Below are 16,254 nucleotides of genomic sequence, written 5' to 3'. Positions count from 1 at the left end.
TTGTCAGAGATGCTTCAGACGAGGACACAAAATGACAACGTGATGCTAGATGAAAAGCAAGTCTCCGCGAAGAGGCGCAAAGAGAACGTGTGACATATCGTGAGGATTGCAAGCATTTGTACAAATTACAACCACCGTATCAGTGCCGTTCACAGAGGAGATCAGGCAAAGTGGCCTGCACGGACAAGAGTGCGAGCAAAGCTGTCTGGAAGACAAACGACGATGTTGAAAAGAGGAACGATCGGCTGGAAGGAAGGACCAATGTGAGCGTGGCTAGGAGGAACACCGTTTGAGTTGAAAATGTCGAGACCTGTTGATCCAGGTGGCAACACAGAACAGACCTTCAGATCGCGCGGGTTGATGTTGATATTGTGCCATCGTACGTTCAGATAGTGGAAAGAACCACGCGGTGGAGAGCTTGGCATTTGTGCTATGCCCATCCCGACCGCATGGTTAGGAAGCGGCTGAGTCTGAACGCCGCGCACAGCCTAAACCTGAAGCGGCAGGTCTTGGACATGGTTGAAGCACATGACAATCGCAGGCTTTTCAAGTCGTTTAGGCACGATGCTCAGAGCACGCAACAAAATCATAACTTTGGTGTTTCCTTACATCTGCGGCCATAGAACCTTGAAAGCACCGCATCCCGTCCGATCTGCGAAGTTAAGCAAGGTATCGCCTAGTCAGTACTGCGGTGGGGGACCACGCGGGAATCCTAGGTGCTGCAGTTCTATTTTTTTTGCGCCCCCCCCCCCCCCCCCCCTCTGTCCTGTTAGGATGAGTTGAAGCTATACCGTGCACCTCCTTCGTCTGAGCCACGTTCTAGCTCTTTCGTACTAGTGTGTTGTAGATGTAATGCTTAAGATTCATTGTGTGCTATTGCTACAGGGTTGTGTATATATATACCTTCATCCTGTTTATGAGATGGCTTGTTGTTCTCTTTTGAGTCATGCCCATTTTGTAGTATCTTGGTGTTTTCCTTTCATATGCTTCTCCTGATTGGTTGCCACTCAATTTAGTATGCATGCAGAGGATTGGTCTGTTGGTTGCTCGCTTTTCTCACATATTGGTTATCCTGGTGACTCTTCAACTCCCCCCCTTGCTGGCATGACCAAACCCATTGCTTGAGCTAGGCATGTGGTCTCTCCTCCTTTCAAAGGCTTTGTGAGAATGTCTGCCAAGTTGTTTGCTGTTCTGACATGTTTGATCAGAATGTCTCCCTCCTGCATGTGTTCCCTGACAAAGTAATAATGCATGTCGATGTGTTTAAGCTTCCAGTGTTTGGCTGGGTCCTTACTCACCTGTATACATCCTTGGCTGTCAGTGCAGAGTATTGGTCTGATGTTATCAATACCCAGGTCTCACAGCAAATATGAAAAGAACAGCACCTCCTGTGCTGCTTCTGATGCAGCAACAAACTCTGCTTCTACAGCTGACAGGGCCACACATTTTTGCATGTGAGATCGCCAACTCACCAGGCTCCCATATAGATACATGATTGCTCCCAATGTACTCCTCTGACCATTTGTGGGGTCTGATGCCCAATTTGCATTGGTATATGTCGTTACTGTCTCCTTCTCCATATTTGCTCTCTTTCCTAGTTGGAGATGATATTCACTTATTTGATTTAGGTACTTTAGAGTGTGGGTTGCTGCATGCCATGCTCTTTTGACCAGAGTTGTCATGTGTCGCACTAAAACTCCTACTGTGAATGAGATATCTGGTTGCACTGTATTGGATACCCATAAGAGCTGTCCTACCAATTCCTGGTATTCTTTGCTTCGTGATGGTGAACATCTCTCTCCTCCAGCACTTGCAGTTATGCTTTGCATCAGGATCCAGGATTTCTTGGTCTCCTTCTGTAACCATCTGCTTACCATTGATTTAATAAATGCTGTTAGGTCAAGAGATATGCTCTTCTGGGTCCTGTCTCTTGTGATTTTGATTCCAATAAACTCTTTGATCTTCCCATTATCTTCTGTTCCCCACTTATTCATGATCTCCTTCTTGGTGCAATCCACTTCTTTGTGACTTGGTGAAGCTATCATCATGTCATCAATGTACACTGTGATGACTGTGATGTTGTCTCCAGTTCCTCTTGTATACAAGCAGGGTGTGCTTGGCATACAATGAAAACCCATTCTCTGAAGGTGTGAGTCCATCTCAGTGTTCCACTCTTGCCCTGACTGTTTTAAACCATATAATCCCTTTATTAGCTTGAGGACCTTTCCCAGTGGCATCTTTGTTCTGACTGGTGGCTTCAGGTACACGTCGTGCTGTAAGTTTGAGTTGAGGTATGCTTGTTTGACATCAATTGAATCTACCTCCCAATCTTGCACAGCCACCACAGCCAACACTCCTCTGATTGATTGAATCAGCACCACTGGTGTGAAGATTTCGGTATAGTTGACACCTTCTCTCTGAGTGAAACCCCTTGCAATGAGTCTTGCTTTGAACTTTGTGGGCACCAAGTTTGTGTCCATTTTCACTTTGAGCACCCATTTGGTGTTGACAGTATTCATGCCGATTGGGAGATCCATCATTTCCCATGTGCCCATAGCCTCTAAACCCTCCAGTTCTTTTTGCATTGCCTCCTCCCACAGCCTTTTGTCTGGCCCTGCCATTGCCTCTTGGATGGTTGGATTTAGGTTTCTTTTGCCTTTGTTGTCTGTGGCTGCAAGTCCGAAGGACTTGCCATTTGTCCACCCTTCAAGGTCCTGGCCTTCATTTGTGTTCATAGTCATTTCCATGTCCATGTACTCATTTTGTGGTTCCTGGTCCATTTCATCAAATAGATTCACTTCTGAATAACCCAAGTTCTCAGCATCTTCTTCATTTGTCATTGTTTGCAGCAATTGAACTTTTATCAGTTTCCACTCGGTCCGGTCTGACCAGCGTTTGGATTCCATGAACTTCACCGAGTTACTCCAGAATATGTGTCATGGGCCTGGATGCTCAAGAAGCAGGAGGGTCATGTCAGGGGTCTCGCGCCTGAAACCCAGGTCGGTCTGTCGAGATACTCGGTGACTATCAAACTGTGCGACAGCTATTGTCTCGGTATTGGTGACTATCAAGTTGTGCAGTGACAGCAGGTGGTGTTCGTTGTATATACTATTGTAGGTTTTGGCTGACCTCTGTGGACACTCCATTCAGGGGTAGCTCGGCACGATCACTATCAATGTTATGATGACACCAAGGTCTGGTGTGAGTGTTGATGATGATGAGGTTGATGGTGTTGGTGATGAGATTGGTGATGTCGATGATAATGAGGTTGATGGTGTTGGTGATAAGGTTGGTGGTGTCAACACGAGTGTCCAGTGTGTTGACTTGATGCTTGAAGTGATCCCTGGACCGCAGTGGACTACTGCCTTCGGTTCTATCTATATCCGGACCGCTAACCTGCTATGGGCGCCTACAGATGTCAGGTAGTGGTGATACAACACACACACTACGATGAGGAGCAACCTTGATAGATTGCTGCTATGCTGACTGTAACTAATGAGTACTTGTGTTTCTAAAGTATTGACTAGTTGTATGGTGAGTAGAGTGGATGAGGATCCACTCGACCTATGATGATGAGAAAGCATGGTTATATACCTCTACTCAGCATCGCCAGCGATGCTGCTCCTGCTCTCTCTCCAGAGAGTACCTTCTGTCATGGGCCTGGATGCTCAAGAAGCAGGATGGTCACGGGTTCATATGGAAGGAGCACAGGTATCGAAGATCTAGTCGAGATCAGTAGAGAGCATGGTCGTAGTGCAGTCTCCATGGAGACCATGGACTCCTATGGACTCACATGCAAAGGAGGGCCAAGCACAGCCACAAGGAGGACCAAGCTCAAGGAGCAGGCACAGCCACGAAGAGGACCAAGCTCAAGGAGCATGCAGATGGTTACCACTCAGGGGCTCGAGAGACAAGAGCCAAAGGAACTGTCACTGATCAAAGGAGGAGGAGCAGTGTCGAAGGAGTCGACATCAGGTCATGAGGAGGAGGAGCAGTGTTGAAGGAGTTGACATCAGGTCATGAGGAGGAGGAGCAGTGTCGAAGGAATCGACACAGCTCAAGAGGCACAGGGGTGCCAAGCAGGAGAGGCCCCTGAGCAGTACTCGATGAAGAGGGCACTCTCTGGAGAGAGAGCAGGAGCAGCATCGCTGGCGATGCTGAGTAGAGGTATATAACCATGCTTTCTCATCATCATAGGTCGAGTGGATCCTCATCCACTCTACTCACCATATAACTAGTTATCACTTCAGCATAAGTATACATTAGTTTCAGTCAGCATAGCAGCAATCTATCAAGGTTGCTCCTCATCATAGTGTGTGTGTTGTATCACCACTACCTGACATCCGAAGGCGCCCATAGCAGGTTAGTGGTCTGGATCAAGATAGAACCGAAGGCAGTAGTCCACTGCAGTCCGGGGATCACTTCAAGCATCAAGTCAACACACTGGACACTCGTGTTGATGCCACCAACCTTATCACCAACACCATCAACATCATTATCATCGACATCACCAACCTCATCACCAACACCATCAACCTCATCATCATCAACACTCACACCAGACCTTGGTGTCATCATAACATTGATATTGATCATGCTGAGCTACCCCTGAACAGAGTGTCCACAGAGGTCAGCCGAAACCTATGATAGTATATACAACGAACACCACCTGCTGTCACTGCACAACTTGATAGTCACCGATACCGAGACAATAGCTGTCGCACAGTTTGATAGTCACCTAGTATCTCGACAGACCAACCTGGGTTTCAGGCGCGAGACCCCTGACACCTTCTTCATCGAGTACTGCTCAGGGGCCTCTCCTGCTTGGCACCCCTGTGCCTCTTGAGCTGTGTCGACTCCTTCGACACTGCTCCTCCTCCTCATGGCCTGGTGTCGACTCCTTTGACACTGCTCCTTCTCCTTTGATCAGTGACAGTTCCTTTGGCTCTTGTCTCTCGAGTCCCTGAGTGGTAACCATCTGCATGCTCCTTGAGCTTGGTCCTCTTCGTGGCTGTGCCTGCTCCTTGAGCTTGGTCCTCCTCGTGGCTGTGCTTGGCCCTCCTTTGCATGTGAGTCCATAGGAGTCCATGGTCTCCATGGAGACTGCACTACAACCATGCTCTCTACTGGTCTCGACTAGATCTTCGATACCTGTGCTCCTTCCATATGAACCTGTGACCCCCCTGCTTCTTGAGCATCCAGGCCCATGACAGGTCACTGGTTCATATGGAAGGAGCACAGGTATCGAAGATCTAGTCGAGACCAGTAGAGAGCATGGTTGTAGTGCAGTCTCCATGGAGACCATGGACTCCTACGGACTCACATGCAAAGGAGGGCCAAGCCATATGTGAGGAGGGCCAGGCACAGCCACGAGGAGGACCAAGCTCAAGGAGCAGGCACAGCCACGAAGAGGACCAAGCTCAGATGGTTACTACTCAGGAGCTCGAGAGACAAGAGTCGAAGGAGTTGACACCAGGTCATGAGGAAGAGGAGCAGTGTCGAAGGAGTCGACACCACTCAGGAGGCACAAGGGTGCCAAACAAGCAGGATAGCAAGGAGGAGGAGCAGTGTCAAAGGAGTCGACACAGCTCAAGAGGCACAGGGGTGCCAAGCAAGCAGGAGAGGCCTCCTGAACAGTACTTGATGAAGACAGTACTCTCTGGAGAGAGAGCAGGAGCAGCATTGCTGGCGATGCTGCGAAGAGGTATATAACCACGCTTTCTCATCATCAAAGGTCGAGTGGATCCTCATCCACTCTACTCACCATATAACTAGTCAATACTTTAGAAACATAAGTACTCATTAGTTTTCAGTCAGCATAGCAGCAATCTATCAAGGTTGCTCCTCATCATAGTGTGTGTGTTGTATCACCACTACCTGATGTCCAAAGGTGCCCTATAGCAGGTTAGCAGTCTGGATATAGATAGAACCGAAGGCAGTAGTCCACTGCGGTCCAGGGATCACCTCAAGCATCAGTCAACACACTGGACACTCGTGTTGATGCCACCAACCTTATCACCAACACCATCAACCTCATCATCATCAACACTCACCAACCTTATCACCAACACCATCAACCTCATCATCATCAACACTCACACCAGACCTTGGTGTCATCATAACCTACATATTGATATTGATTGTGCCAAGCTACCCCTGAATGGAGTGTCCACAGAGGTCAGCCGAAACCTACAATAGTATATACAATGAATGCCACCTGCTGTCACTGCGCAACTTGATAGTTGCTGAACAACTAGCTCGTCGAGACAGATACCGAGACAATAGCTGTCACACAGTTTGATAGTCACCGAGTATCTCGACAGACCGACCTGGGTTTCAGGCGCGAGACCCCTGACAATATGCTTGGTCGATAGTCTGGACTATAAAATAGCCAACCTTTCCATTCTAGGCTGTATCCTATGAATATAGCTGCCACTGCTCATTGGTCCAAATTCTTGTTGTTTCACTTTGCCTTTGGGATGTTTACCCAAGTGAGACATCCAAAGACACAGAGAAGTCACATGAGTCATTCAGGTGATTTGTTGAACATCATCTCATATGGGAACTCATTGTCAGTGTTTGGAGTAAGGTTTATCTTGAATTCTGCTGCCCTGATTGCATACAGCCAAAAGGTCTTTGGTAGTCCACATTGTACCAGTAAGGTATGCATCTTTTCACTCAAGCTTCTGTTCATTCACTCCACCCTGCCATTTTGTTTGCTATTGTATCCCACTGTTGTTTGCCACTCTATTCCTTTGTCCTGTGACCATTCAAGGGCTTCATTGCTCCTCCACTCTGTTCCTTGGTCCAATCGAATTGCTTTTAGGCTCCTGTTGGTCTGTGTCTCAAGGAATGAGATGATTCTCCTGAGCTCTGTGAAAGCTTGACTCTTTTGCAATAATGGTTGTGCATAAACATATTTGCTATGATTGTCGATGAGCACCAATATGCAGGTGTGTTCAGTCACATGTGATGCATCAATGATCAGATCTATATGCATGAGGTTGAGGGGTGCAGTGGCTCTCTTGCCACTGCCTTGTTTCATCCTTGCAGCTGTACTTTTGGACTGTATACACTGCTCACATGTCAGAGCTGTATCTGGGTCCATATCCATTTGGGTGGTACTTCCCATCTTCTTTATAATAGACTTAGCCTTATCTCTTCCTGGATGTCCAAGGCACTCATGCCAAAGTTGTTGTGTGGAAATGGTGGTCCTCTTTGTGATTGGTTCAAACTCTTCATCAACATCATTGAGTGGCTGTGCTGATGTGGTCATTGCATTTTCCTTCCATGCTTCACTTCGTAACTCTAGTAAGCTGTGCTTGCTGTTCTTTGACACTTTGAATGAGGTTCCATTTGCCATGTGTATCTGTCCACCGGCATGGTCCAAAGTCACTCGTGCTCCCTCATCCATTAATGAGTTGGTTGACAATAGATTCACATTGAGATTCTTAACATACAAGACATTCTGGAGTAGTGTTTCTCCATGTGCAGTTGATATGTAGAGATCTCCTATAGCACTTGCATCCAGAACCTCCTTTCCAGCCATGTAGATGCATTTTCAGCAGGTTCTTGGGTTTATGAGTGTGCTATAGTCATTGGTCATGTGAAAGCTAGCTCCTGAATCCAGTATCCAACAGGTCATTTCTTCTGGGTTCTTCTTCCAACTTGGGGTGAGGGAGCACCAAGCATCCTACTATTTGGAGTTGGTGAGTGGCGAATCTTTGGGAATGGTGACAGTGGCATTGCATTTGCCTGCACCATGACTGATTTGCCTGCACACAAAACACTGGATTTTTTGGCATCTGTATCCAGTCTTGGCAGTTTTGCTGTCATCATCGTTGTCAGTTTCATGGGCCAATTCGTCCTGGTCACCATCACCTGCTGTCCTGGCATGACCTTGCTGGGGATCAAGCTTCTGGGTGGGAATGCTCTCTAATGCTGATTGACATATGCTAAGTGCCATGGCCAGCGCTTCAAAGTTGAGTTGGTGGATGGTGGCAACCATCTCCCTGAACATTGGGTGGCAAATCGTGCATTTCTGGAGAGCAGAGAAGAGAGTATCATCTGCAAATGGTCTTCCCAGGATGCTTCCTTCAGCCTGGATGGTCCTGATTTCCTGTATGAGTTTCCAAATGTCGGAATTGAACATCTTGATGTCACCCAGCTGAGTGATCAGAGTGAGCTGACGAGAGGTTCTGGTGGCATTGTTGCCTAACCTTGCTTCTATCTTGCTCCAGACTTGATGAAATGTGAGGTACTCTCTTATTATGTCCAAAAGAAGATAGTTTACATTATACTCTCCCATGGTGTCAATGGTCCCTCGTAGGGCATTTGTTAATGCATCATCGAATGAGCAACTCCATCTGGGATGGTTTGCATCAAATGTTCCTTCGAGGTGTTCCATAGCGTATGGTACCCATCAGAGGAAAGACTTTACATGTGCATTCCAGCTATAGTAGTTCTGGGTGGTGAGCTTTGGCACTGGTTTGAGGAGTTTGTCATGGGCCTGGATGCTCAAGAAGCAGGAGGGTCACTGGTTCATATGGAAGGAGCACAGGTATCGAAGATCTAGTCGATACCAGTAGAGAGCATGGTCGTAGTGCAGTCTCCATGGAAACCATGGACTCCTATGGACTCACATGCAAAGGAGCACTGAGTCATATGCGAGGAAGGCCAGGCATAGCCACGAGGAGGACCAAGCTCAAGGAGCATGCAGATGGTTACTGTCATGGGCCTGGATGCTCAAGAAGCATGCACAGGTATCGAAGATCTAGTCGAGATCAGTAGAGAGCATGGTCGTAGTGCAGTCTCCATGGAGACCATGGACTCCTACGGACTCACATGCAAAGGAGCACTGAGTCATATGCGAGGAAGGCCAGGCACAGCCATGAGGAGGACCAAGCTCACAGAGCAGGCACAGCCACGAAGGGGACCAAGCTCAAGGAGCATGCAGATGGTTACCACTCAGGGGCTCGAGAGACAAGAGTCAAAGGAACTGTCACTGGTCAAAGGAAGAGGAGCAGTGTTGAAGGAGTCGACACCAGGTCATGAGGAGGAGGAGCAGTGTCGAAGGAGTCGACACCACTCAAGAGACACAGGGGTGCCAAGCAGGAGAGGCCCCTGAACAGCACTCAATGAAGAAGGTACTCTCTGGAGAGAGAGCAGGAGCAGCGTCGCTGGCAATGCTGTGAAGAGGTATATAACCATGCTTTCTCATCATCATAGGTCAAGTGGATCCTCATCCACTCTACTCACCATAACTAGTTATCACTTCAGCATAAGTATACATTAGTTTCAGTCAGCATAGCAGCAATCTATCAAGGTTGTGTCAGGGGTCTTGCGCCTGAAACCCAGGTCGGTCTGTCGAGATACTCGGTGACTATCAAACTGTGCGACAGCTATTGTCTCGAGATACTCGGTGACTATCAAGTTGTGCAGTGACAGCAGGTGGCGTTTGTTGTATATACTATCGTAGGTTTCGGCTGACCTCTGTGGACACTCCGTTCAGGGGTAGCTCGGCACGATCAATATCAATGTTATGATGACACCAAGGTCTGGTGTGCGTGTTGATGATGATGAGGTTGATGGTGTTGGTGATGAGATTGGTGATGTCGATGATAATGAGGTTGATGGTGTTGGTGATAAGGTTGGTGATGTCAATGATAATGAGGTTGATGGTGTTGATGATAAGATTGGTGATGTCAATGATAATGAGGTTGATGGTGTTGGTGATAAGGTTGGTGGCGTCAACACGAGTGTCCAGTGTGTTGACTTGATGCTTGAAGTGATCCCCGGACCGCAGTGGACTACTGCCTTCGGTTCTATCTATATCTGGACTGCTAACCTGCTATGGGCGCCTTCGGACGTCAGGTAGTGGTGATACAACACACACACTACGATGAGGAGCAACCTTGATAGATTGCTGCTATGCTGACTGAAACTAATGTATACTTATGCTGAAGTGATAACTAGTTATGGTGAGTAGAGTGGATGAGGATCCACTCGACCTATTGATGAGAAAGCATGGTTATATACCTCTTCTCAGCATCGCCAGCGATGCTGCTCCTGCTCTCTCTCCAGAGAGTACCTTCTTCATCGAGTACTGCTCAGGGGCCTCTCCTGCTTGGCACCCCTGTGCCTCTTGAGCTGTGTCGACTCCTTCGACACTGCTCCTCCTCCTCATGACCTGGTGTCGACTCCTTCGACACTGCTCCTCCTCCTTTGATCAGTGACAGTTCCTTTGGCTCTTGTCTCTCGAGCCCCTGAGTGGTAACCATCTGCATGCTCCTTGAGCTTGGTCCTCTTCGTGGCTGTGCCTGCTCCTTGAGCTTGGTCCTCCTCGTGGCTGTGCCTGCTCCTTGAGCTTGGTCCTCCTCGTGGCTGTGCTTGGCCCTCCTTTGCATGTGAGTCCATAGGAGTCCATGGTCTCCATGGAGACTGCACTACGACCATGCTCTCTACTGGTGTCGACTAGGTCTTCGATACCTGTGCTCCTTCCATATGAACCCATGACCCTCCTGCTTCTTGAGCATCCAGGCCCATGACAGGTTGCTCCTCATCGTAGTGTGTGTGTTGTATCACCACTACCTGACGTCCGAAGGTGCCCATAGCAGGTTAGTGGTCCAGATCAAGATAGAACCGAAGGCAGTAGTCCACTGCGGTCCGGGGATCACTTCAAGCATCAAGTCAACACACTGGACACTCATGTTGACGCCACCAACCTTATCACCAACACCATCAACCTCATTATCATCGACATCACCAATCTCATCACCAATACCATCAACCTCATCATCATCAACACTCACACCAGACCTTGGTGTCATCATAACATTGATATTGATCATGCCAAGCTACCCCTGAACGGAGTGTCCACAGAGGTCAGCCAAAACCTACAATAGTATATACAACGAACGCCACCTGCTGTCACTGCACAACTTGATAGTCACCAATACCGAGACAATAGCTGTCGCATAGTTTGATAGTCACCGAGTATCTCGACAGACCGACCTGGGTTTCAGGCGCGAGACCCCTGACAGGTTGCTCCTCATCGTAGTGTGTGTGTTGTATCACCACTACCTGATGTCCGAAGGCGCCCATAGCAGGTTAGCAGTCCAGATATAGATAGAACCGAAGGCAGTAGTCCACTGTGGTCCAGGGATCACCTCAAGCATCAGTCAACACACTGGACACTCGTGTTGATGCCACCAACCTCATCACCAACACCATCAACATCATTATCATCGACATTCATCAACCTTATCACCAAACCATCAACCTCATCATCATCAACACTCACACCAGACCTTGGTGTCATCATAACATTGATAGTGATCGTGCCGAGCTACCCCTGAACGGAGTGTCCACAGAGGTCAGCCGAAACCTATGATAGTATATACAATGAACGCCACCTGCTGTCACTGCACAACTTGATAGTCACCAATACCGAGACAATAGCTGTCGCACAGTTTGATAGTCACCAAGTATCTCGACAGACCGACCTGGGTTTCGGGCGCGAGACCCCTGACAGAGTTTACTTAACATACAGAAGCTGTATCATTTGCTGACATTGTCATCATCCAATTCATCTTCGGGATCATCATTGATCTCATTGTCATTGTTTGCTGTTTGTGTCTGCCAGATAATTGTCACCTTCTTGGTTCTTTTAGACCTCTTGGCAGCTTTGCTGGCCCCAGCATGAGGGTTGGTGTCATCTACCATGGTTTGCTTTGGTGGAGAGGTTTCAGACTTCTAATCAGTTGAAGCTATACCATGCACCTCCTTTGTCTGAGCCATGTTCTAGCTCTTTCATACTAGTGTGTTGTAGATGTAATGCTTAAGATTCATTGTGTGCTATTGCTACAGGGTTGTGTATATATATACCTTTGTCCTGTTTATGAGATGGCTTGTTGTTCTCTTTTGAGTCATGCCCATTTTGTAGTATCTTGGTGTTTTCCTTTCATATGCTTCTCCTGATTGGTTGCCACTCAATTTAGTATGCATGCAGAGGATTGGTCTGTTGGTTGCTCGCTTTTCTTGCATATTGGTTATCCCGGTGACTCTTCAACTGGATGGCTCGCGAGTGACAGCTGCCGCCAAGTTGATGGACAGCGGTTGGGGGGAGTAAAGAATGTTAGATCTCGCTTGCATTTTTCTTTCTTTACAAAATCGCGAATCGCGTCCGAACGCGGGTCCACAGAGATCTGATTCTTCTCAACGAGACACACACCAACTGGTCTCACTCCCATCAATTCCTGCTCATCCCTTCCGACCAGCACCGCATATCCTCCGACGTCCGTCTCCTATACCGCAAGATGGCCAAAGTGTCGCAGCCGGAGCTCAAACGCTTCCTTGACAAGCGCATCGCTGTCAACATTCAAGGCGGACGCAAGATCCAGGGCACACTTCGAGGATTCGACATGTTCCTCAACCTTGTTGTCGACGATGCCATCGAACAAGTCCATCCCGAGGCAGGAAACCCTAATGTATGGCAAGATGGCGATCGATGCGGCACTGTAGTGGTCCGAGGCAACAGCGTCACCTCACTAGAGGCGCTCGAAAACGTCAAGACAAGGTGATCGCACGCTACCTTCGTCCCTTTCACCAGATAGCCCTCCTCATCAAAACATCATTTCGCTCGAACAGTCAGACATGGCTGCCGAAGCCTCGCATCATGGCCCCCGGATCTACAAAAGGATGAACTCAAGGTCGATCGCTTGCCAATCCTAATCAAGTTATTCTATCGCTCGCTCTCCACTTCCTCGCGCTACACACTCCAACATCTCGGCCTCACCACAGGCTCTGCTGGCTTTCAGCTCTCGCAGATCTTTACGACCATTATACCAGACGCACTCATTGGCTCTCTCAGCTTCACTCAGTCGTCACCCTTTCGTGTGCAGTGTGGGTCTCGTCCTTTCCGTGACGATCCTGTCGCCCCACCGTCCACAAGATACTATGCAATCGTTTTTCTCTCGACGGGCTACAGCCTCAGTTTCAAAGAACACTGTCCTCATCCTATGTACACTAGCAGCAACCTATCTCGTCTTCGTCCCATTGCGTGTCAAGTCTCTCATGCCGCGTCTACGAAAGAGTGTTGGTGCTTGACGACGACGGTCGAATGCAAGCGTGCTAAGCTCCACGCGAATCCCTGGAGACAAGCAGAAATTTCTCACTTCTTCCACATTTTTCGGATTTCTCAGCCCGACGCAGGTGCCAACACAACGCACCGCAACGCAAGGCCAACATGCACGCTCTTCAACAAGATCGACTACATGTCCAGAATATGACAACTGCTGGACAGCTCGGCTTGATTCCTTGCCACCTTTTTCCTCACCCTGTACCTCTTGTCAGCCTTGCTCTTCCTCTTCTTGAAATCTGGGTCATCTTTGAACCTCTCCAGCCATTCCCTTGCCCTTGCAGCCTCTTTACTTCTCTTAGCCAGTTTTTCCTCCACAGTCATGCTGGCTTTCCCTGCATAATAATGCTCCAAATTCTTTGCATTGTTCTTTACACACTTTACTTCAGCCACCTTTTCATTCAAGGACTCCTTGTACCTCTGCATGGACTCCTCCCTTTTTTTTTTACTCCACAACACCAGCAGAGCTTTAGCAGAATGCTTGACCAACTTATATCCTTCATTGGCTCTCAGGTGAAGTGCATCATAGTTCTGGTGGGCATAGAAGCCGTCAAATTGAGGGTCCGGGTTGTCAGAGGTCATGCACCTGAAACCTGAAATCTGTAGTAAAAGGCAACTACAATTAATCTTGGCAAGATCTGTAGTAAAGGCCTTCTATTATTGTTCTTGCTGGAATCTGTTGTAGAAGCCTTCTATGGCTGTTCTCACTCAAATATGTTATAACTGATGGTTATCATGGATTTCAACTGACCACTGGGGACACTCTGTCCAGAGGTAGCTCAGCATGATCAAGGTCCAATAGTTTGCCTGTGATGACACCAAGATCTGGTGTGGTTGAGTTGTTCTTCGACACAAGTGTCCAGTGTGTCAACTGATTAAATGAGTGATCCCCAGACTGCAGTGGACAGCTGCCTCCAGTTCTAAGATTGAGAGAGCCAGACCCCAGTATGAACTGCCTTTGGATGGCGACAAGTAGCAATGATACACCACACATGCTAAGATAGAAGCAATGCTCTGCAATTGCACCTGTTGACAGAAAACTACTAAGTATACTTATGTCAAAGATATAGCTAGTAATATGTAAGGTAGAGTGGATGGGGATCCACTCAACTACCATGAGTAGAATGCATGTCTTATATCAACACCTCTTGCAGCATTGCCTGTGACGCTGCTCCTGCTATGTCAAGATGTGCACTCCCTTCCTCAATCACTGCTTCTCCTGCTCCTTGTGGATGAGGAGACTGTCTCAGTGTTGCTTCATCGTTTGATAGGGGTTGTCCCCACTGTCACAGGGTCAGTGGATCAGCGTATGAAGTGTGTACCAAATTAATCTATGGCAATCATGGGGAATTGATGATCTAATCAGGTTGGTAGTGCATATGGCTTGCAAGATCAACCAAATTCTGGGATCCTGATTAATCTCACAAGGATCAATCAGAATCAGCCTGATCAGCATGTCTCAGCAAGTTGGCCATCATGAGCAAGCATTGGGAGATTCAGGAAGGAGGATACTGGCAATAGAAGGAGAAGTATATGGGAGATAACCACATGCAGGAGTGGGGACCAAGCTCAGCATCATGCAGATGGTTACCACTCAAGGGGTATGTGCATACAGCCACAGGGGACTGAGCACAGGGGCAACCACATGATCAAGGGGGCTTGGCAACAGGACTTGACAGGTGATTAAGGGATTCACAAGATAAGCTTGAGAAGGTAGTTGCCAGTGAAGAGAGAAGGAGCTGTGTCAAGCAGACTGGGGATTGTCTATGAGGAGGAGGAGCTGTGTCAAAGGGGTTGACACACATCACTAGGCAAAGAAGAGTATGGAGGCAAAGGGGCAGTATCACACAAACCAATATGCTGTGTGAACAGTAGAGGCACAGCATCAAAGGGAGCAACACCAGCAGGAGAGAGTGTGTCAAGAGGAGGCAAAGGCCTCTCAGGAGGAGTAGGAGAGGTGTCACAGGTGACACCAAGCAATTGCATAAATACTCTCATTCTACTATAGCATATGAGTGGATCCTCATCCACTCTACTCTATACTTTACATACTCTTTACTTGACTCATAGTTACATATCATTGCAATAGCAGAGCTTTGCAACAACACCTCAAACGTGTGTGTTATATCACCATTAGGTGTCAACTGTAGGTGGTGTTACTCAACACCTGCAGTCCAGTCCCTTACTGTAGGCAGTGTTTGCTCAACATCTGCAGTCCAGTCAGTTATTGTAGGTGGTGTCCAACACCTGCAGTCCAGTAACTCCCATCCTCTGTAGGTGATAAGCATATTGCAGTCCAGATGATGTTAGAGAGCATTAGCAACAGTACTATGAACACTCATACTGTAAGGAGAGTATACTACTCTCCCACCAAAGAATAAATGGACATGCCATGCAACCTCTGAACAGAGTGTTCAAGGCAGTCAGCTGAGACCTACCAGTACAAAGCCATCTGGTTACATTTAAGTTGAAACATCCTGAGTAGATCTTACTTGATTGTCCTCACTGATACCAATCAGAAACACCCAATCTAGTTTCAGGTGCGCGACTGCTTACACCCACTTCATCCCAGTGGCAGTGCTCACCCCCCTTTCATCTTGCTCCTGATGTTGGTGCCCACTTCCTTACACCAAGTTTCATTGTCATATAGGGCCCCTGCCTCATCAGGTGGTGGCCCATCCCTTGTCTGTTGTCCTCTTATTGCAGGATCAGTAAGAGAAACATCTTCTAACCAGTTTCCATGAGTTCTGTTGTATGAGCATGGTACTACTGATCCTGATGGATTCTGTAGTAAGACCTCACTCCTGCCAATCCCAACAAGTTCTGTCATAGAGCCCTTGGTCCTACCAATCTCACTGAGCTTGGTCAGAAACCTCTTTTTGCCCAATCCATGATTGCTGCACATGGTCTCTTCATATGATTCCAGTTCTTCCTGTGCATCCATCTGGTCCCATGACACCTGCTTCTGTATATGTTGGACTAAGAGCTCTTCAGCCTCTGGTTGTATAGCTTGCAGATGTTGAAAGGCAGCAGTGTGGCTCTTGCACCCTTTGCTGTGATCCCAGAGAGTGTTGTAAGGGACATTGTGATGCTCAGTGGCAGCCTTCAAGTCTTTG

General features: G+C 47.9%; 1 protein-coding gene and 1 non-coding gene across 2 annotated transcripts; both read left to right on the top strand.

Annotated features, from left to right (window-relative positions):
• Window positions 1–613: 613 nt before the first annotated feature.
• Window positions 614–728, top strand: UHO2_10191. The gene has a single exon (XR_005960699.1). It is a non-coding gene; the product is annotated as a ribosomal RNA (ribosomal RNA).
• An 11,589-nt stretch (window positions 729–12,317) lies between these two features.
• Window positions 12,318–12,581, top strand: UHO2_02928 (putative SMX2 - snRNP G protein; the record flags this gene model as incomplete). The annotated part of the gene is made up of 1 exon (XM_041555716.1): window positions 12,318–12,581. The coding sequence occupies one exon, from the start codon at window positions 12,318–12,320 to the stop codon at window positions 12,579–12,581; it is 264 nt and encodes an 87-aa protein (XP_041411650.1).
• Between the last annotated feature and the right edge of the window lie 3,673 nt (window positions 12,582–16,254).

This window comes from Ustilago hordei (assembly GCF_900519145.1).
Source record: "Ustilago hordei strain Uho2 genome assembly, contig: UHO2_contig_04, whole genome shotgun sequence".
NCBI classification, from domain to species: Eukaryota; Fungi; Basidiomycota; class Ustilaginomycetes; order Ustilaginales; family Ustilaginaceae; genus Ustilago; species Ustilago hordei.
The sequence above is the reverse complement of the archived record's forward strand: the minus strand, read 5'-3'. Positions and strand labels throughout refer to the sequence as shown.